The following is a 21,095-nucleotide window of genomic DNA, read 5'->3' on the forward strand; positions in this document are numbered from 1 at the left end:
TCTAGACGGGATTTGCCTCCCCTTAGAGTTCGAGGATTCTGATCTTCAAAAAGAAGAAGCAGAAGAAGAAGGAAAAAGAAGAAAAAGAAAAAGAAGACTATTGAACCGGCATGGATACATTTACCGAGAGGTTGAGCAGACACCGGGATGGTTGTATGGGGTGGCTTATAAGCCACAGTCTCGGCAATGACGGTCGATATGCGAACACGGCATCATGGTCATGTACAGAGAGGAGGAGTGGACGGGGAGGGGGTCAGTGGCTTCGTGGTCTATGTGACAACACGAGTTATTACATGGAAGTATTACATGGAAGTATTACGTGGAAGGACTCTCATGGAGTTGAGCCTCTTCTACTGAAAAGTGAAAAGGATTACGGTAGACCTGACTTTTCTCCACAGGCCTGAACCGCTCCTGCTAGATTGACAGATAAAGATTTCCGGGGGTTTGGCTCCAGTGTTTCAACATGATATCCTGGTAGTTGCTACGTCTCTTCTGCGGGGTGCATGGCATGCTGGTGGGATAACACGGAGGATTGTCTCGGATGACCTTGAGGCAACGTCTTTCCCCACCCCCAACATCACCAGATGCTCCTCGATCGACATACGAGACCGATTCGCATGGAGAAGGGAATATGCATGTGTTTGAAGGGTAGAAGACTCTTGCTGAGTCAGTAGCAGCAGCCCATGTACGGGTAGATATAAGAAGACCTCGGGTACGGAGTATTAAATTACTATTCTATATCTCGGCGGGGTAATGAAGCACCGAGACAACTGAATCAACGATGACTAATAGAATCAATCGAACGGATAGCTTATCGGCTGTCATCCGAGGCTAAGATGCGGGGATATTATCCGAACATGATCCGGACCAGAAGATAGTGCAACTGATAATCAAGATTTTCGTCATCAATCTCTCGCTTATCTCTGATGGCCGATTTCGGAATAGATATGGAAAATATTGCTCTCTAGCAGTGGGATATTCAGATCTTGGGAAGAGAAGAAGAAGAAGAAAAGAGATAGAGAGATAGAGAGAGAGAGAGAGAGAGAGAGGGGAGCGTCATCTACAGTTGCTTTGCTTGTCTCTTCTCGTCTAGTTTCTGACCATCAAGACCCTCCTCACCCTCGGCTCTAGATCCGCTATACGCCCATCAGAGCTTTGGGTTGCGCTTCTGGATGAACCGCCGGCGCTCGGACGGACCTCCGACTCGCTCTTCCGAAAGTGAAGAACGGTGAGAGCCGAGTCAAAGAACGGAGAACAGTCCTTGCTACCTATCGTTCTCTCTATTGACAATGGGAGCTGCTCCTGCGACTCACTTTACGCGGTCCACCAATGCGTATGTGGATCACCCCTCTTTGTGCCTCTATGGAGGAGACCCTTCCCTCATCAGACCGCGGTGACTGACTTGCCTCCCCCCTTCTCCCCTCCCCTCCCCTCTCGCAGGTGTGATGCCTGTCGTCAGCGTAAGGTCAAATGCTCCGGCGCAAGACCATGTCAGGCGTGTGTTCGTCGAGGAGCCAAATGCGAATTCGGCTTCGTGGGCCGTCGCGGATACTCTGAAGCGTACGTATCAACCTCGATATCCCTCCTCCGATTCGGCTTACCTGACTAACCGCTTGGTATTGCGTTGCTGACCTGCAGATACGTCCAGCGTCTGCTAGATACCATCAAGACGCAGGATGACGAGCTCAAAAGATTCCCCTCCCGGGAAGGGATGAGCAGTGCTTCGCCGCGTCTGGATCCGCGTCGGGAGCTGTCGGCCGAGGAGCCGGACATGAGTGTTGATGAAGAGGAGAGAGGCTCAAGTCCTGGTAAGCACTATACCTTACCTTTTTATTTCCTTCCTCTCTCCATTCTCTCCATGCTTCTCTCTCTTTTTTTTTTTTTTTTTTTTTTATACCTTCCCCCCCCCCTCTACAGAAAAACTTCCCTTTCATTCTATGCAGCTGAGCTTCTCATACTGAGGAACGACAACGTACGTGTTCTCAAGGCTGACACCGACAAGTTGCCGAGCTGGCCTCGGGTGCCGCCTTCGAGTCCCGCGTCAGATCTATCATCCGACAGCATGCCGGTTCCAAGTCACATCACGCAGCGGCGTCGTCGTCGTCGTCGGCGGCAGCAGCATCACCATCCGGAGCGAACTCATCAACACCCTTCGAGACGACGCACAGTGGCGGGAATCTGGCAGGCGAGCAGTGGGCGCACGCGCGCAAGCTATCGAGCTTCTCGACCACGGCTCTGGAGCTCCCGTCAAAGGACGAGTCGCACCGGCTATTCGACGTCTTCAGCTCGCGCATCGGGGCCAACCAGCACTTCCTCGACCCGCGATCCTTCTTCGACTCGCTGGATATGCTGTACCAGGACGAGGAGTCGCGCTCCTCTCTGATGCAGTCCATGTGGTTCAGCCAGTATCTCCTCATCGTCGCCATAGCCAAGCACATATGCTCCCGCAGCGACGGCGACCTGGCCGGCTCGGCGACGGCCGACACCTACTTCAACGAGGCCATGGGCCGCCTGCCGCCCCTGCACGAGATGGGTTCCCACGGCATCACGTCGGTCGAGGTGCTCTGCCTGGCGAGCCTGTACCTGCAGTGGCGCGACCGCAAGCACGACGCCTACCTCTACATCGGCTCCGCCGTGAGGCTCGCCCTCGCCCTCGGCTGCGCCCTCCCGATCAAGGAGCAGCAGGGCCTGTCGTCGACGCGCTGGCACCGCACCCGCGTCTGGTGGACCACCTACATCCACGACCGCCGCCTCTCGGCCGCGCTGGGCGTGCCCATGGGCGCCGACGAGCGTCAGATCCGCGCCGACCTGCCCAAGGCGGCCCCCGGCTTCGACGACCCCATGCCCCTCATCATCAACATCCAGATCGCCCGCAAGACGGGCGAGATCATGACGTCCCTGTACGGCAACACGGCCGTCTCCTCCACCCAGATCGTCCGCAAGATCCAGACCACCATGCAGGACCTGTACGAGACCCAGCGCTCCATCCCCGCCCAGTTTACCATCGACTTCACCCAGCCGCAGCTCCCGGCCGTGACGCGCACCAGCGCCTCGCTCTACCTCATGCTGTTTCAGGCCATCATCCTCTGCATCCGGCCCATGATCCTGCAGCGCGTGAAGGACAAGGTCCAGTCTTGGAGGGAGAATCTGCCGCCGCCCGCGAAGTCGCCGTCCATGACGGTTCTGTGTCATTCATGTCGTGGGGCTGCCATCAAGAGCATCCGGATCCTATCAGCCATTCAGCAGCAAGGTAAGAAGAGACTTTCTTTTTCTCTTCTCTTCTCTCTCTTTTTTCCCCTATCATGATCCCCTCCCCCCTGCCCTCCCCCCTCCCAAAAAAAAAAAACCTCTCTCCCTGCCAATTCCCATTGCTGATATTTTCCAATAGGCCTGTTTGGTTGCTTCGACCTCGACGTCACATTCTCAGCCGCCTTCATCCTCGTCATGAAAGGCTTCCTCGAGATCAGCGACCTGCAGAAACCCCCTGAAGGACTGAGACAGGCAGCCGACATGATGCACTACCTGTCCGAGTCTGGCAGCGCAGCCGCTGGGAAGAGGCTCAACGAACTCCTGCAGTTCTGCCACCACGTGTGGCCTCCGGAGAAGATGTCGGATGAGTGGGGCATCCTGAAGGAGGATATCTCCAAGACGTCGTCGGATGGAGCTGGCAGCCGTGCTGCTGCGGCTCCCGCGTCCGCCTTTTGGGTTCCCCAGCCGGGCGAGGCTGGGAGGATGGTAGATGTCGGACCAGGGAGTACCGGCAGCGGAACCGCACACATGCCCGAGACGCCTGCCACCCCGTACCATGAATCGCCGCCCATCATGGCTGCGTGGGCTGGAGGGGCGACGAGCGACTGGAACAGCGGAGCTCCCGGGTTTACGGACCTGGAGAACTTCAATGCCGATCTCAGCCTTGACATGGGAACCATCTACTCCTGCTACAACGATCCCAGCCTGCCGCTCACGGGTATTGACGAGTTGGACTGGGCTGAGGTGGGAAAGATGTTTTCCATGAATTGAGGTGTATATGTATATCTCGTGAATGAATCCAGAGGTTTTCAAAAAAAATCTTTTTCTTTTTCTTCTCTTGCTACATTAACTCTGAGCTATTCATTCTGTGTTTCGCTCGCATATCTTGAAAATAGAAAAGAATCCCATGCCTGAAAGGAAAGAACGAAGAAGAGCACAACACACGAGTTTTTGAATCGTTGAAAGCATCAAATCATATATCCTACAGTAACGTCACCTCTTACAGTCTGCTCTCTTTGGAGGCCTTTTTTGTCGTCACCTCACCGTACAGAAGCCTGTTATGATGGTGCGTTAGCAGGGAAGGTGAGAGGGAGAGAGTGGAGAGAGAAAACATACTCTGTAAGAAAGTTGGTGTAGTCCTCTCCGACAATCTGAGGAGCGAGATACTGGGCAGTCTTGTCAAACTTGTTGCCAGCGCCAGCCTTGGAAGCAAGAGCCTTTGTCTGGTCGTCGAGGAGGCCGAGGACGAGATCCTTGGTGAGGCGGACGCCCTCGACGGTGCTGACGCCGTGACGGACCCACTGCCACAGCTGGCTGCGCGAGACCTCTGCGGTGGCGGCGTCCTCCATGAGGAAGTTGATGGGGCTGCAGCCGATGCCGCGCAGCCAGGCCTCGGAGTAGATGAGGCTGATGTCGATGTTCTTCTTGACGCCCTCAAGGGTGATGGAGCCGGCGACGCGGGGGTTGAGCAGGTCGTCCTGGGTGATCTGGCGGAAGTGGTCGGTGCGGTAGTGTATCTGGTTAGGCGTGGCCATGTACGTGTCGAAGACGTCGAGGGCGATGCCGGCCAGGGCCGGGTGGGCGACCCAGGTGCCGTCGTGGCCGGCCAGGGCCTCGCGCAGCTTGTCCGACCTGACGTTGCCCATGGCCTTGGCGTTGGCCTCCTCGTCGTTCTTGATAGGTATCAGGGCCGCCATGCCGCCCATGGCGTGGACGCCACGACGGTGGCAGGTGCTGATCAGGAGCTTGACGTAGGCCTCCATGAAGGGGACCGTCATCGTCACGTCCGCCCGGTCAGGGAGGATCATGTCCGGACGGTTGCGGAAGATCTTGACAAAGGTGAAGATGTAATCCCAGCGACCGCAGTTGAGACCGCCGATATGATCGCGAAGCTCGTAGATGATCTGATATTGTGGTGGTGGTGTTTTTTTTTTCCTGTTAGAATTTTTTTTTTAAAAAAAAAAAATTTAAAAGAAAATATAGTGAAGACATTACCTCATCCATCTCAAAGGCGGCGGTGATGGTCTCGATCAAGACAGTACCACGAATGGTTCCCCTAGGGATACCGACGTAGTCCTGACCCACGTTGAAGACGTCGTTCCACAGCCTGGCCTCGAGATGAGACTCCATCTTGGGCAGGTAGAAGTAAGGACCCGATCCGCTGGCGATGAGCTCCTTGGCGTTGTGGAACAGGTACAGGCCAAAGTCGAAGAGCGAGCCCGAGATGGGCTGGCCGTCGACGAGGAAGTGCTCCTCGTACAGGTGCCAGCCGCGGGTGCGGCAGATGAGTGTGGGGAGGGCCTGGTCGGTCCGGAGCTTGTATTCCTTGCCTCCGGTGGTGAAGTCGACGTTGCGGCGGATGGCATCGTACAGGTTGAGCTGGCCGTTGATCATGTTGCTCCAGGTGGGCGTCGACGAGTCTGCAGGAGCGCGGCCGTAGGTTAGCTGTGTTCCGATCATGATTCGGGAGCATACGGGATTGACGGACGTACCTTCGAAATCGGCCATGTAGCACTTGACATTGGAGTTGAGAGCGTTGATGACCATCTTACGGTCGGTAGGACCGGTAATCTCGACTCTGCGGTCGACGAGGCCGGGAGCGGGGGCGGCACCGCGCCAGTGAGGATCATCGCGGACAGCCTTGGTCTCGGGGAGGAAGTCGGGCTTCTCCCCGGAATCCCATCGCTTCTGACGGAGGGTACGCTTGTACAGCAGTTCCTGGCGCGTCGACTCAAAGGTGCGGTGGAGGACGGCGAGGAACTGGCATGCCTGCGGGGTGAGGATCTTGGAGAAGTTGCTGTCGACGTCTCCGACGATGGAGATTTGATCCGGGCGATGAGGTTGAAGAACCATGTTGGGCGATTTTGTGTATGCTTTTATGTATGCACCTGCGTACCTCTTTTTCTTTTCTTTTTTCTTCTTCTCTGTTTGGTGATGTTGATGATGGATGATGCGTGTGTGTTTGTGTGTATTTGATGATGACAGCAACAACAACAACAACCCGGGATGGATAGAATCAATTGAATGGAAAAGAAGCAGCAGAAGATGAGAAGGATGAGAGGGGGAATGCTCTGTTTAAAATCTACTCCATCTTCGTTACCGCGGCACAACAAGCTCAACCACATGCATCATACATCATAAGTACTAGCAAGGTATACAAGTACTTCGGTTACCATCCGAAAACATCACCCGGATCAGATGCCGAGGTGGAGAGAAACACATGGTCAACCAAAGTCCCCAAACACCCAGCGCTTCTCCCGTCTCTCGGTGACATTGAGAGGAGAGAAAGAAAAAGTCTTCCATCCATCCGATGACGTCCCATACTTAACCTTGACTTCTCCCCAGATGAAACCGATCGGACCAATCAATCCCTTCCGCCCGGCCGTCTCCGCACGCTTTCGCACGTCCCATATAACCGGGACCGCCCGGCTTGGGGGAAAGCTCAGTTCTCTATCCAGTCTCAGACAGCCTCTCCCTTTTTTTTCTTCTGGGGGGAGGAGAGGACTGGGTGGGCCTATGAGTTTGAGTGATACTCCAACGAATACATGCGATAATGTGTATCCATTACGTTGCTCGGAGCTTGTCCTCCTAGGCCGAATCGCTCCGGGTAGCGGATCCGACTGATCCGACTCGGCCCCCGGGGTGGATCTCAATCTTCATAATTCATATGAGTAGATATCACATTGGCCGGTGACATGATCAGCCCTCGCATGGTTCGTAACGAGATGGTGTACTCGGTAGAGATGATTTACGGCCTCTGATGAGCAGGTAATACCTCCTGCATGTAGTAGCAGTGCTCAGCATTACATGTACTCAGAGCTGAGTGGGCTCAACTCGTATTTGACCTTGATCTATTCGGGGTATTATAATCGTCTGTCTATTCTGCTGTAGTAATGATAGGCGGTATAAGAATATGGATGGAAACGAGATTCATCGTATTCTACGCACCACCATCCCGTTCCATCGATCAATCAATCAATCAATATCCATGGTCCGAGGGAGGAGGGAGGAGAGGTAGATGAAAAAAATATCAAGAAAGCGGCATGGATAATAGATGAGAAGAAGTTATTTCTGGTTGGCGTCGCCGTTCCCAGAGACTTCTCAGGACAAGGACAGCTTGTTCTTGAGGGCCTTTGCCGGACCAGAATTTGGACGCTCAGCCTTGGCGTGCTTCCGCCTCTCCAGATCGTCCTTGTCGTGGGTGTGAGGCTCGCCAGCAGGCTCGGTGCTGAGGCCGTCTCTGGTGGCCTCCCTGTCGCGACGGCTCCTCTTGATGAGATGGACGATGAGGAAACTAACGGCGGCGCCGAGGAGGAGGATACCCAGGATGAAGCCGACTATCGTACCGGCTACCGTGCCGGTGTGGGCGGAGTCGCGGGGTTGGAGGCTGGGTACGTTTCTGACTAGCAGGCTGTCGACTAAGGCTCTCGAGTCGATTTCTTGGTAATGATGTGAAGGTGGTGCCATGGTGTTGCGTGTGCGTGAGTCGTCTGTATTCTGCGGTTGCGTTGCCCTTGTAGCATTAGGTTGTCGCTGTTCAACTTGTTTGCTGTTTAACCTGTTTGCTGTTCAACCTGTTTGCTGTTCAACCTGTTCGCTGCTCAACCTGTTCGTTGTTCGTACCAAATCTTCAAGAGACAAGATCAAGCATCAAGATACGCGTAGAGCAGCGAGATACAGACAGACAAGAGAGACAGTGAGAGAAGAGGCTGGTATAGTTAAAAGGCATCTCACCTTCTTTCTCTTGTTCCATCTTCCTTCTTTTCTTTCTTTCACTAAAACAAAAAAGAAAGGAAGAGAAGAGGGAATAAGAGAAGAAGCCCCTCCCCCGTTCATCTCCGCTAGCATGAAGAGGAACAAGCAAAACAAACAAAACAAAAAACAGGTCGAGACAAGCCCAGCCAGCTCGGGGGCAAGGTTCGGAGCCGGACAGGACGGGGCTCCTCCTCTATTGCTAGTTTCTATTCACGAATGGCGCCCGAGGATCCATCCTCACATGCCATTTGGCAATCGTCAACCACACGTCCCCTCCGGTGAGAACTAGCAACCGGCGGCAGGACAGGAAGACAGGGATCAGGAGGGTAGTCTAACCAGGGTCATCTCATTCATAACTCATCAGTCCACAATAACTAATATGGGGCGGGTAGGTAGGGAAAAAAGAAAAGAAAAAAAAAATCTCCAATATGTGCATGCAGATTCAGCAAAAGGGGCTTGGGGGGGGAACAGGAAGAAGAAGAAGAAGACAAGAGGTTGCAGGAACAAGAGAACCGGAGTCATAGCGGCGTAGCTGATGTCGGTAGATCAGAGCTCCTCGGCATGTGAAGAAGAGTTGAGAAATGTCGTGGATCGCCCGCCGGGGTCTGTTAGATGACGATTGTCAACAAAAGGCTAAGACTGGATGATGCCGAGCAGACTTTCTCGACAGCAGCAGTTCTAGAGCCGCATAGAGAGATATCCGCCCGTCACACCGCCGGTCCGCCCCGACCAGCTTGTTTTCTTTTTCTCCTCTCTTCTTTCTTTTTTTCTCTTTCCTTCTCTCTACCTATCCGAGTACGCGGGTCGATGTGTGCAACTAATTTGATACCCACCCGGTGAGAGCGTGTTAACCAGAAACGGAATCGTTCTCTTCGCCTGCTGCCCTTGCGGGGTTAGTCGAGGACTGGGGTTGAGGATGAGCTGTTGACTGTTTTCAAAACAGTAACGACTGCTGTACTGCAATCCAGATCGTGGTCCCGCGATCCCTCTGCTCACACACAGCCATTGCTGGGGATGGGAGGATAGAGGGGGGGGGGAGAAGGACAGGAGAAGAAGGTATAACTGGCGTGATGATTGTCCTCGTACAGCTGGTTACATACAATCCCGTTCCGTGGATGATGGTCAACTTGGTAGCACCCATCGACCATGAATGCTACCGGGCATCAACCAGAAGCTCAAGCATGGGAATGAGACCTGTCGTTCGATTCTGATTTGAACTCTTCTTGTTGGATGAGTCTTAGCGATACTAATACCAACTAAGCGAGACCCGAGAGACCAAAGGCTGATCAGGCCCCAATTGTGTGAATAAGTGTGACCTTGGTCCGTCTTCTCTAGGGTAGCACTACCCGATGCAGCATCTCACTCTCAGAAGTCATCGTGGACATTGTAGCTCTTGTTTGCATTTACGTCGCACCACCCCGACTTTAAAAGGCAAATCGCACCCGTTACTTTGTCGGCAGAACATAACAGTGAAAAGGCTCTATCGGCTATGTTCCGCATGTTCTCAAAAAAGGAGTGCGCAGTGCTGGAATCCTCCGCAGCAGGCGAATGACGTCAGACTTCATATCCCTCGCTCACTGAACTCTTCCCAGAATCTCGTCAACTTGCCATCGCAAGACTCCATCGTCGATGTCATGTTTCTTTCTGCTCTGCTTCCGAACGAGAAGGGCCGAGTGTTACCGGCCGGTCCATAAGGTCAAGAAGGCATCACCGACGACAGTCCGTGCTCGGATGCCCAGACACACGATGAGACCACGACATCATAAGGAGTGCACACGTCGGAAGCCCTAGAGGTAATGTTGGGAGGGTATGCTCCGGTTTTAGGTAGTAGATTCCCAGAGTCAGATTCAGATTGGAGCGCGGAGTTTTGGTTCGTCCTTGTTTTCTTCCTTTTTCCTCCCCCCTGTTTTTCTTTTCTTTTCTTTTTTTCTTCTTTCCGTTGGCTTTTCTGTTCTTCCTTGCCTCGAGTAGCCGTGGCTGGCCGCTCCGATGGCGGAGTTGGCACTGCCAAAGGTGACGTTCCCGGCGTCGACACTCCCAAATTTGGACATTCCCAAGTTCGCCACTCCCAGAACGTGGAGAAGATAGTGTGATCGTGAAGTCGTGTGTAGAATTAATCTTAATATGGTTTGCAATGCAAGGAAAAATAAAAGGTAAAGGAAAAAAGACATGCATCATCATGATTCGATGACTTCCTTCACAGTCTTGACAAATTGATCAACGTCGTGTCCGAAGCGACCGAGGAACAGACCATCGACACCCGTCTTGAGACGGTCAAAAAGACCAGGCCCGGCGCTTCCGCCGTAGACGACGCGAGTGGGACCCTTTCTATTCCGTACCGAGTCGAGCTTCTTGATGCCCTCGGCAACAGCAAGGACGTGCTCCTCTCCGGCCGGGTGTGACGCACCGATTGCCCAGACGGGCTCATAGGCGAGGACGACGTCTGCATCATCGGGGCACGCAGCCATGACGGCGTCAACCTGGACCTGGCACTCGTCAACGGCAACGGAAAAGTCACCCCTCGTCTTCTCGCCAATACAGACGAGGGGCACCATGCCGTTGCGGGCCACGGCAGCAGCCTTCTTCGCCGTCACCTCGTCGTCCTCGCCAAAGATGCGGCGGCGCTCGGCGTGGCCCACCTCGACGATGCGCACGCCGGCCTCGCGCAGCACTGAGGGGCTCACCTCGCCCGTAAAGGCACCGCCGTCCTCCCAGTGTGCATCCTGGCTGCCCAGCCACACGGCGGAACCGGCCTCTCGGAGCTGCTGGCCCGTCGGTACTACGCTCACAAAGTCGGGGATGAGGAACACATCGACGGTCGACAGCTCTTCAGCGGGGATGGTCTTGAGACCCTCGATCATCTCGTCGGTGTACTCGCGGGTGCGCTTGAGGGAAAAGTACATCTTGGTCGAGAGGCCGACGAGCCTTCTGCGAGGTGATGGAGCCATGATGAATGAAGAGGTAGGAAGGCGGATCAAGAGAGACGGAGAGAAAGACTGATTGATTGATGGAGGAAGGAGAAGAAGGGGGGGGGGGGGGGGGGGGGGAGAAGAGAAAGATAGAGGAGCGTATAGAGAGTGGAATTTGTTTCGAAATTCGTGGGGAAGGAGCCAAGGAGCTTGAGGGAAGGAGCTGTGGAAGGAGCCGTGGAAGCGGAAGGAGCTATGGGTAAAAGGCAAGAAGCAGCTAAAAGACGGGTGGCCGAATGCAGGATATGGCAGAACCCCCAAAACGTAAATTCGATAATAAGTTGGTTTTTTTTTTTTTTTTTTTTTTTTTTTACATACATATGTACAGAGAACTTGGGAAAATCTTATCAAGGGCCACCGTGTCGTGTCTCTCTCAATGAGCTGCTTTCATTTCTCGTACCCGGTGGCCTCGTGACGCGGACACATTCCGGTTCGGTACGGTGCCTCGACAATGCTATTCTCGATCCTTCCCCTGCTGCCCCCTCCCCCGCCGCCCCACGCCACGAGCCACGGGACACACAGCACCCACGCACGGCTGGGGCTGCTAGCGGTGTCATTGCTACGGAGCAGTACGCCGCAGTACCGACCCGAAGTACTGAGAGAAGCTCTCCCATGTGTCCCTCCAATCCAGGTCCTGGCTTTCCGGACAAGTTCCATCGCCTCCCTTTCCCGTTCAGGCATCCCGATGTGTAGAAGGAGCCTTGTCTTGTCTCTGGGGCGGGGGGTTGGATCGCTGAACTTGCCAACGGTGAAGCTGTATGTGTACCTGACGGTAGCTCCTCGTAGCTCTGGTCGCTCGAATTTTCAGGGCACATGATGCTACGACTAGGGTCTATGATCGATTGCATTGCCACCGCCTTGTTGCCATTGTTCTGATTGCTGACGGTAGTATTGATTGATCGAGAACAAAGGGGGAAAGACTAAAAAGAGGGGAGAGCGAGGAAGAGAGGAAGAGAGAGAAAGAAAGAGAAACAAACAAAAAAACATCCCGCTACGTTGCCGTTTTCGGAAAGAGCAGATTCGTACCGCCACATTTCCATAGAGAAAGAAATAGCATCACCCCGAGTCTATACTTGCAATGTATGCCTTTTCAGGAGGCAGCTATCATACGCTCTCAGTACTCTCACCTGTATCATATACGAAACAGTATGACTCTTCCATATTGCGACAGCTAAGAAACCTAGGCACAAACCCGTGTAGGATCAGTAGGGAGATGATGATACGGGTAGGAGATATCGGTACTCTCTACATATAATTAACAGAAAATACATCATCATTAGGTTCTTTTAATGTCACTTTATTTTCGTTACTATCGTATTGACTATTTGGTATCAATGCTACTAGGTAGCAGTGATGTAGATTCCATTAAGTCATCATACCACTGCTTCCAATCCCGACCAGTCCCTTTTTCTACGTCCTTCTCTTCGCCATCTCATCTTTCCTTTCCTTTCCTTTCTTTACTTTTCCTCCTATTTCGTATACATCACCGTTACCAACACTCACAATCAACACATACAGCACATACAACACGTACAACACCTCCTCCCAATCTCCCAATCTCCTCCCACCGCCACCAAAACCAACACCATTCACAATGGCCCCCACATGGAGAATCGCCATGGCCTGCGATGTACGTGAATCTCGGAGAAGCAGCAGTGGCAGCGGTAGCAGGATGGCCATGTCACCGGACCGAGCAATGGCTGGACCGGGCATACCTTGCTGACACTTGACAACAGGAGGCTGGCGTCAACTACAAGAACAAGATCAAGGCCGACTTCGAGGCCGATCCCCGCGTTTCCGAGGTGATCGACGTCGGCTCCAACGCCAGCGACGACAAGACCCCCTACCCGTCTCGCTCCGCCGCCGCCGCCCGCCTGGTGGCCGAGGGCAAGGCCGACCGCGCCCTGATGATCTGCGGCACGGGCCTGGGCGTGGCCATCGCCGCCAACAAGGTCAAGGGTGTCCGCGCCGTCACGGCCCACGACCCCTTCAGCGTCGAGCGCAGCGTCAAGAGCAACAACGCCCAGGTCCTCTGCATGGGCGAGCGCGTCATCGGCGTCGAGCTCGCCAGGAAGCTGGCCAGCGACTGGCTCGACCACGTGTTTGACCCTTCCAGCGCCAGCGCCAAGAAGGTGGATGAGATTTGCCAGCTCGAGGCATGAGAGATTGATGGAGCAATGGATCGATTCTCCTAGATATCTTCTTCTTCTTGTCCTTTCTTTCTTTTTTCCTTCTTCTCTTACGAATAAATATGCGTTGCTTTGATCTTTGAGATGGGGGACCAAAACAAAAAAAAAAAAATCGGGAGAAATCACATAGAATAATGAGGGGACCCCATAAGCGGAAGCTTACCCCCTTCCCCGCCTTTTGCCATGTCTCTGTCTAATGTAAATCACGTAAGGAGCTTGTTCGATACAGTAGTTTCCCTCTTTTCCTTAAGGACCTGATTCTTATCAATCAGAGAGTTATATTACTATAAGAGAAAAGAAGAATAGGGGAAGAGAAGAAGAATAGGAGAAGAAAAGGAGAGGAAAAGGATGAAAGTAAACCTGCTGATGTCGGGCACATGACCTTTCTAGCTCGCCACTGCATCTTAGAGCATGGGATACTGACGTCTACGAGATCAAACACTGAGCGAGGAACTATGGACCAAATGCAACGGGCCACATGCGCATTACAAGTATTATAGATCGCCACCTTACCCCCTTTAGCACCCAGATATAGAGTACATAGGTAGCAAGTATCTCCATGTATATACCGAGAGGCAAGACGAAATTTACAGCCATCAGGCTACCACCAACCGACGCCCAATACTCACAGCGTAGCTAATTCTTCCGTGTCCGACATCCCACGCTGACCGAGTAAGTACGCCGTAGAGAAAGTGGAGGTGATGCCGATTTGCCTATTTAGGCAATCCGAATTCTAGTTCCCCCACTCACCCCCTCCCCCCCCGGGGACTCTCAAGCGGACAAAGATCCACTCAACATCTCACACCCATTTCGTTGAGGTCATATGGCCAGCTAAGATTTTCTCTAATTCGGGGACGGAGAGAGAAAGAGAGGAAGAGAAGGGGAGGGAAGGAGGGGGTATAGGCCACGACCCAGGAACTGAATGATGATTCTGCCTTTTCCTCCCCCATCAACGGTACTAAGAATAATAATAAAAAAAGACCCGTGCTGGGACAATTGGCTGTCAATTAGCTGAATTGACTAGATCGGAAGAAGCAAGTGACAAACAATTCAAAGTAAAATAGCCAAAACGTAAAATAATAAGAGACAAGAAGAGGAAAGACGACAGTTTAAGGCAAGCCTATGCGCTGCAATCTCTACGGGACAGATTGCACTCGGAGCGGGGCCGAAACCGAAAAGCCGGTCCTATTATCCCGTAAAGCTACGGGTAAAGAGTGTCGCTTGCGGTTCCCCGTCTGGAATTTAGACGAGAGCGTGGGACAAGCTTCAGAATGGGGGAAAACAGAGATGGCTTCCATCATTCCATCATTGCCATGTTTACGCGTGCGGCTAGAGGTATCCCTCTCTCTCTCTCTCTCTCTCTCTCTCTCTTTTTTTTTTTTTCTTTCTTTTTTTCTTAATAATTCTTCGTCAATTCCTTCCTTCTGTCTTCCCTATCCTCTTCTCTTAACTCTTGATTCCTCTTCTGCTGGTTACCATACGGCTTTTTTGGATTAAATAGTGCTCGTAATCCTCCTCCTCCCCCTCCTTCCCTGACCGCCACCTCAACTCATACGGGAATCCCGAGACTGACCTGTGCTTGACACACCCGTTGCACCTGCCCGTGAACTAACAACACCACCAGCTACTGCTCTACCAAGTATCATCAGGTAGCATTACCCCGCAATACGCTGTACTGTGAGTATCATCCTCTTAAGCCCGTTACCGGGTGCTACGAATACACCCCCCCCCCCCCCCCCCCCCCTCCTCCCCAGTTTTAAGCCCCTTCCCCACTAAACACCAGCCGCATAGCACCTATCCTACCCCATCATCCACTATTCCAAGCTTGCTGGACCTTGTAACTGACGTGTAATAGGCAACGCCTCGAGCAGCCTCTGCACCTTCCCACCTAACGAGTGTTGGCCACCCGTTCCTTCCCTCTGAAGGCTTTCTTTCAAATTTTATCACCTTACTCTTCCTACTCTTCTCTATCCTCTCTACTCCTCTCACTATTTCGAATTTCACCTCTTCACCTCGTCTTCACCTCGTTCCTTCCTCTCCTCTCTCCTTCCCTTGACCATCTCCTCCCCTCCTCTGTCTACCTGATACTACCCGCCTCTCCAAACAGAGAGTAATATCATGTCCAACCGTCATCTCTTCACCTCCCCGGACGGCCTCGTCGACAAGGCTCTGAGGGGTGTCATTGCCTATAACCCCTCGCTCAACCTGGACGAGTCCAACCGCGTGATATACAACAGCAGATATGAACGCTCCAAGGTGAGCCTCATCAGCGGAGGTGGTTCCGGCCACGAGCCCGCCTGGGCCGGCTACGTCGGCGACAAGATGCTCTCGGCCGCGGTCCAGGGTGACATCTTTGCCAGCCCGAGCACCAAGCAGATCCTCGCGGGAATCGACGCGGTCCCCAGCGACAAGGGAACCATACTCGTCGTCACGAACTACACGGGTGACTGCCTCCACTTCGGCCTGGCCAACGAGAAGGCAAATGCAAAGGGTCACAAGTGCCGCATGATCATCTGCGGCGACGACGTGTCGGTCGGCAGGAAGAAGGGCGGCAAGGTTGGCCGTCGTGGTCTCGCCGGCCAGATTGGCGTCCTCAAGGTCATGGGTGGTGCCTCGGATGCCGGCGGCTCCCTCGACGAGGTGTATGACCTGGGCGTGGCATTTTCTCAGCAGATTGTCTCCATCGCTGCCACGATTGACCACTGCCACGTCCCCGGCCGGGCCGAGCATGCGACGCTCAAGCCCGACGAGGTCGAGCTCGGCACGGGCCCCCACAACGAGCCGGGATACCAGAAGATCACCCCCCAGCCCTCCGCCGCCGACCTGGTCAAGTCCATCCTCAAGCTGTGCCTCGACGAGGAGGATCCTGAGCGGGGCTTTGTCAGGTTCTCCCCCGGCGACGAGACGATGCTGTTCGTCAGCAACTTTGGCGGCATGTCGCATCTCGAGACGTCGGCCCTGGTGGACGAGATTCTCGAGCAGCTCGAGAGAGACTGGAAGCAGACGCCCACGCGCGTCGTCTCCGGCTTCCTCGAGACGTCCCTCAACGCCCCCGCCTTTAGCGTGTCGGTGGTCAACTTGACGGCGGCGTCCAAGAAGTGCGGCTACTCCGTCGACCAGATCAAGTCCTTCTTCGACGTCCGCACCACGACCCACTGGGAGTCGCTCGCCGGCTCCCAGACACTGCGCCGCAGCCGCAAGGAGCAGCTGGTGCGCGCGCCCAAGGAGGAGCCCAAGAAGGTCGACGACGCCCGCGACCTCAAGGTCGACCCGGCCCTGCTGGACAAGGCGGTCCGGGCCGCCTGCAACGACCTCGTCAGGGCCGAGCCCGACCTGACCAAGTGGGACACGGTCATGGGTGACGGCGACTGCGGCGAGACGCTCAAGACGGGGGCCACGGCCCTGCTCGCCGCCCTCGACGGCGGACTCGCCGAGAAGGGTTCCGTCGTCGAGCTCCTCCACGAGCTCGAAGACATTGTGGAGAGCAAGATGGGCGGCACCCTCGGTGGTATCCTCGGCATCTTCTTCGTCTCCCTCCGGGCAGCCGTCGAGAGCAACGTTGAGGTGGCCAGGTCCAAGGGCCCCGTCGCTCTCTGGGGCAAGGCCCTGACGGCGGCGCTGACCAGCCTCCGGAGCTACACGCCGGCCAAGGTGGGCGACCGCACGGTCATGGACACGCTCATCCCCTTTGCCGAGGGCGTGTCGACGGGTGACTTCGACGCCGGCACCGAGGCTGCCGTCAAGGGAGCGGAGGGCACCAGGACGCTCAAGCCCAAGCTAGGGCGTGCCACGTATGTCGGTGCCGGGTCCAGCGACGACAGCGAGATGCCTCCCGACCCCGGTGCTTGGGGTGCCATGGTGGTGATCAAGGGACTGCACAGCAACCTGTAGTTGATGCGTACAGTATCATTGATACTTGATGGGAATGGTCGAGGATGAAGAAAAAAGAAAGAAGAGAGAGGCCGGATATGGAAGTGGGTTCTGCGTATAGGGTAATTCGATAAAGCATGTTTACTTTTTTTTTTTTTCTACGTGTGGGCTTTAAATTGCTATTCGTCTTTGTCATATAAACTCGTCGTATATTTGCCGTTGTGATGATGTTCCAATACCCCCTCCGTCTCCGTGACACATATTGACATATTATCCGAAAGCTACCGCAAGATATGTCAGTTGGGGATTTCTCCGAGACAAAGCTGTCAGTGTCAAGACATGGGGGGGGTAATGAGCAGTATCAATTGTCATCTATCAGAGCTCCGGTCTCTGGGGGGGGGTTCCCTCTCCTTCTCAACAGATTGGCAAAGGGAGGTAGGGGTTGTATTCGTAGAGGGGAAGAGAGGGAGAGGAAGACGGAAAAAGAAAAGAAGAAAAGAGGAAGAAAGAGGGAGAGGCAGTACATGTGAGAGGAAGAGAGAGAGGAAGAGAGAGAAAGAGAGGGAGGGAGAGAGAGAGAGTAAACGAGGACTAGAGAGAGGCTGGAAGCACAGGGCACAGACAGGACAGACAAGGACAGACAGGGATTCCAAGGGTTGGAGAGGTTCGAGGTTCCCCCCGAAATGGTGGATCCGAAGCTCGCAAGTTAGAACCCGTGTTGGGAGTTATTATAGAGATTGCAGGTTGCAGGTATCAAATACCATCTTATTGAAGGGACAAGGAGTCTTCCCTTGTGCAAGGGTTCGATTGGAGACCGATGACTCGGTAACGGCAGACTCTTCTCATCTGTACTCGTGCATGTATGTAATATGTAATATGGAGTATTACGGAGTAATCTGTATGAACCCGTATGAGTACGAGTACGGATAATACAGAGAGCTGCCACCCGACATGCAATTGAAGTCACGAGTAGCTATTCCGTATTGATAGCTACGACGCGATACGTCTGCACTCCTCATCACTGCTATTTCCCTTGCACCGGTTCAAATTGGATCATGACTGGGGGGGGGGGCAGTTGTTACGAGAGATTTCAACACTCGGACCTCTCTTCTCTCCTGTTGGTCAAGGCTCAAAATCAAATTCTCCCTTGTTGGTACTAACTACAGATTACAGATTAGTATGATTACCTGACAACTATTGACAACTATTACTCGTAGTTATAATCGTCATTGTAATTGTACGAGTACGAGTATTAATCTGTGGTCAATCCCAAGTCTTGCCACGTGGGAGGAAAGAAAACAAGCATGAAAAACCTCTGAACCACAGGGAGAGACATTTTTCCCCCTTTCTTTTTTTGTTCTTTTCTTTGTTCTGTTTTTCCTTCCCCATCATCATCGTCATGTTTTTTGAAATCAAGTTCACAAAGAAGAATGACAATGGACTTGGGGGGCAGGTTCTAGATGCAATACATACCATAAGACCATACCCGTACTCTGTTCGCTCACCATAAGTCTAGACCATGGCTAGTAGATGGAATAATCAATGGAATAATAAATCCCCCCCCCTCCCCCTTCCAAGAGTATTACAGTGTAGCGATAGCAATAATATATTACATTACTTCATAACGTGGGTGTGGACGACGTAGTCACATAATGCCCTACTCTCTCTCTCTCTCTCTCTCTCTCTCTCTCTCTCCTGACGCATGCATTACCGGGTCCGTGAGTTTGGGTCCGGTCCTGTAGATCCTGTTCACAGTTTCCGGTGGCCATTCCGGAAAAGGAGAGGGGGGGGATCATAAGTTGCGGAGCATTATTATAACGTGCAAGGATCCGATGATACCAGGGGTATAATATACGTTTGGTGTCCTGTCCATTGCCAGGGAGAGTGTACGACCTTGATGACAGGACACAGGGGTCCAGGGGATGATGGAATTCTGAAAACAAGGTAGGCAGAAAGGGAACAATTTCCATCTCCTCTCCCTCTCGACTGCCGAGTCCAAGGGGAGAGTTGGGGGGTTGGGGGGTTTGAACAAATCCCTGTTTTGGAACTTTGGAAGAGGACGGGAACACCGGAGGGTCAATTTGTACTAGGACGAACACGAACGGTACACTATTCCTTACCCACTGCAGGCCCTGATAACCATGCCGTACATGGGATATGATCCTTGGGATATGATCCTTGGGACGAACATTTTCCCAACCGTGAACCGAACGAATAGAATGAAGATTGGCCTACCCCTGCTACATGAATGATACATGTGATATTCATCGATACTCCCTGCTCCCCGTACACGTAGCAGCACGAGACGCCGCTTCGTGGAGCTCTTGCTGTAAACTTTGGCCGGCGTCAGAGCTGGAAAAGGGAGGAAGAGGATCTCGCGGGAGCCAATCTGCATCGTCTCATCTTCAGCTACCCTGCGCCGATGATTTACTGTCGTTTCTCGGAACGTTTTGAAGGGCCTGGTCTCCGTGGTCGTATTCTGTGGATGCTCCATGCTGGTAGGCTTTTTCCTCCCCCCATCTCGCTCCGTGCTTCCTATCATGCAACTACGCAGGAAGGGGTAAAGGTGGCATGTCCGATGTTGCTGTCATCGTTTCGTAGTCTTGCCCTGTCTGTATACTATCCAAGGAGGAGTCATGATGCGCCCTGTAACTGGTCGTATGTCGTATCCGAGCCGAGTTGTCATACTATGTGGAGTGGGACGGGGACAAGGACAGTCTGTACTGCCGCTGCCTCGGACTCGACTCCCTCTTTTTTTCTTGCTCTTGCATACACACACACACACACACACACACGCATATATACTCGTATGCACGCACACACTCACTGCATCCAACATTCTCTGCACAACTGCGCAGAGATCAGCATCACAAGGTCCCCCCCTCTCTCGACGGCTGATATCATCCACGCAGAGACAGAGAAAGCACTGGCCATCCGGCACTGCCCGACCGTTGCGGCAGATCACCGACGCTCACCATGCAAGTATTGTTTACCTACGCATACCGCTTGTCCCCTGGTCTGCATCCGAGCTACTGATCGGCGTGTGAGGAAGACTGATGGCAACTCTGTCGGAGACCGCCTCTACCTCCATCAACAAATCTACCCTTGCTTCTGCCCGGGCAGGCAACCAAGACTGCCTGGACAGACTGGCAGCTGCACATCAGATCTCGGTCTACGGATAAACATGTATTACATGTACGATGGTCTCGGAAGGACTGCGCAATCGCTAGACCGTACCCTATTCCAAGACTTTGCTCATTCAGACGCATCATGCCCCAAAAAATGTAGAGATCGAAATGATCTTCTTCTTCTTCTTCTTCTTCCTTGTCCTACCGGAAATCCAATCCACTCCTCTCTTCTTCTTTTTTTCCCCCTCATTCCTTTCTTTCTTCTTCTTGTCTCACATCTCACCACGTCTCTCATGTTGTGAAACAAGATTGGACATTGGACGATCCGTGTCTTGCGTCTTCTTCTACGAGTAGTACCAAGTCGAGAGAACGATGATGAGTGAAACCGTATACATAGCTCGTACTCGTACATGTTACTTGCTTGGGGAAGGCTCCTATGAGTACGAGTACTGCCGAGTATGTATGTACGTATTGTAATCTGTACACAGCACAACACACCAATTGTTTTTGGCGTCACCGCTATTCGAGACCAACCCATCATTCACTATTACGGTGTACATGTAGAGAGAGAGAGAGAGAGAGAGAGAGAGAGAGAGAGAGGAGGAGGAGGAGAAAAAGAGACGTCTAACAATAAATACTAATCAAGAACCGAAAAAAAAAAGATCTGGCTGCATGTATGATGAGGAGGCGTCTCATGGGCATCTGCCATTGGGGGGACAGCATTATGTGCTGGATTGATGGCACCATCAACCACCAATATCCACCGGAGCACCTTATTCTCCCTCTCATCTCTCTTCTTTCCTGCTCTCCGCTCGAGCCGTGCATGAGATGACGATGGCCGCCAGGGACGGCAGAGGGCAGAGGGCAGAGCTCGTAGCTGTACGAGCACGAAGTAACATGTACGGATGGGAAGCAACCGATGCGAATATTCATCA

At 53.2% G+C, this 21,095-nt stretch overlaps 6 protein-coding genes across 6 annotated transcripts; 3 read left to right on the plus strand and 3 right to left on the minus strand.

Annotated features, from left to right (window-relative positions):
• Positions 1-1,289: 1,289 nt before the first annotated feature.
• Positions 1,290-4,020, plus strand: GMORB2_4276 (synthetase; the record flags this gene model as incomplete). The annotated part of the gene is made up of 5 exons (XM_035466251.1): positions 1,290-1,333; positions 1,441-1,560; positions 1,639-1,808; positions 2,003-3,250; positions 3,389-4,020. 5 exons carry the CDS (start codon positions 1,290-1,292, stop codon positions 4,018-4,020), a joined length of 2,214 nt encoding a protein of 737 aa, XP_035324088.1.
• A 287-nt stretch (positions 4,021-4,307) lies between these two features.
• On the minus strand, positions 4,308-6,102 carry GMORB2_4277 (malate synthase; the record flags this gene model as incomplete). Its single annotated transcript, XM_035466252.1, has 2 exons — positions 4,308-5,153; positions 5,245-6,102. 2 exons carry the CDS (start codon positions 6,100-6,102, stop codon positions 4,308-4,310), a joined length of 1,704 nt encoding a protein of 567 aa, XP_035324089.1.
• Positions 6,103-7,350: 1,248 nt separating this feature from the next.
• Positions 7,351-7,716, minus strand: GMORB2_4278 (uncharacterized protein; the record flags this gene model as incomplete). The annotated part of the gene is made up of 1 exon (XM_035466253.1): positions 7,351-7,716. The coding sequence occupies one exon, from the start codon at positions 7,714-7,716 to the stop codon at positions 7,351-7,353; it is 366 nt and encodes a 121-aa protein (XP_035324090.1).
• A 2,465-nt stretch (positions 7,717-10,181) lies between these two features.
• On the minus strand, positions 10,182-10,952 carry GMORB2_4279 (triosephosphate isomerase (TIM); the record flags this gene model as incomplete). The annotated part of the gene is made up of 1 exon (XM_035466254.1): positions 10,182-10,952. The coding sequence occupies one exon, from the start codon at positions 10,950-10,952 to the stop codon at positions 10,182-10,184; it is 771 nt and encodes a 256-aa protein (XP_035324091.1).
• A 1,615-nt stretch (positions 10,953-12,567) lies between these two features.
• On the plus strand, positions 12,568-13,135 carry GMORB2_4280 (ribose 5-phosphate isomerase B; the record flags this gene model as incomplete). Its single annotated transcript, XM_035466255.1, has 2 exons — positions 12,568-12,603; positions 12,710-13,135. The coding sequence occupies 2 exons, from the start codon at positions 12,568-12,570 to the stop codon at positions 13,133-13,135; spliced, it is 462 nt and encodes a 153-aa protein (XP_035324092.1).
• A 2,145-nt stretch (positions 13,136-15,280) lies between these two features.
• Positions 15,281-17,053, plus strand: GMORB2_4281 (triose/dihydroxyacetone kinase / FAD-AMP lyase (cyclizing); the record flags this gene model as incomplete). The annotated part of the gene is made up of 1 exon (XM_035466256.1): positions 15,281-17,053. The coding sequence occupies one exon, from the start codon at positions 15,281-15,283 to the stop codon at positions 17,051-17,053; it is 1,773 nt and encodes a 590-aa protein (XP_035324093.1).
• Between the last annotated feature and the right edge of the window lie 4,042 nt (positions 17,054-21,095).

This window comes from Geosmithia morbida (assembly GCF_012550715.1).
Source record: "Geosmithia morbida isolate 1262 chromosome Unknown scaffold_2, whole genome shotgun sequence".
NCBI classification, from domain to species: Eukaryota; Fungi; Ascomycota; class Sordariomycetes; order Hypocreales; family Bionectriaceae; genus Geosmithia; species Geosmithia morbida.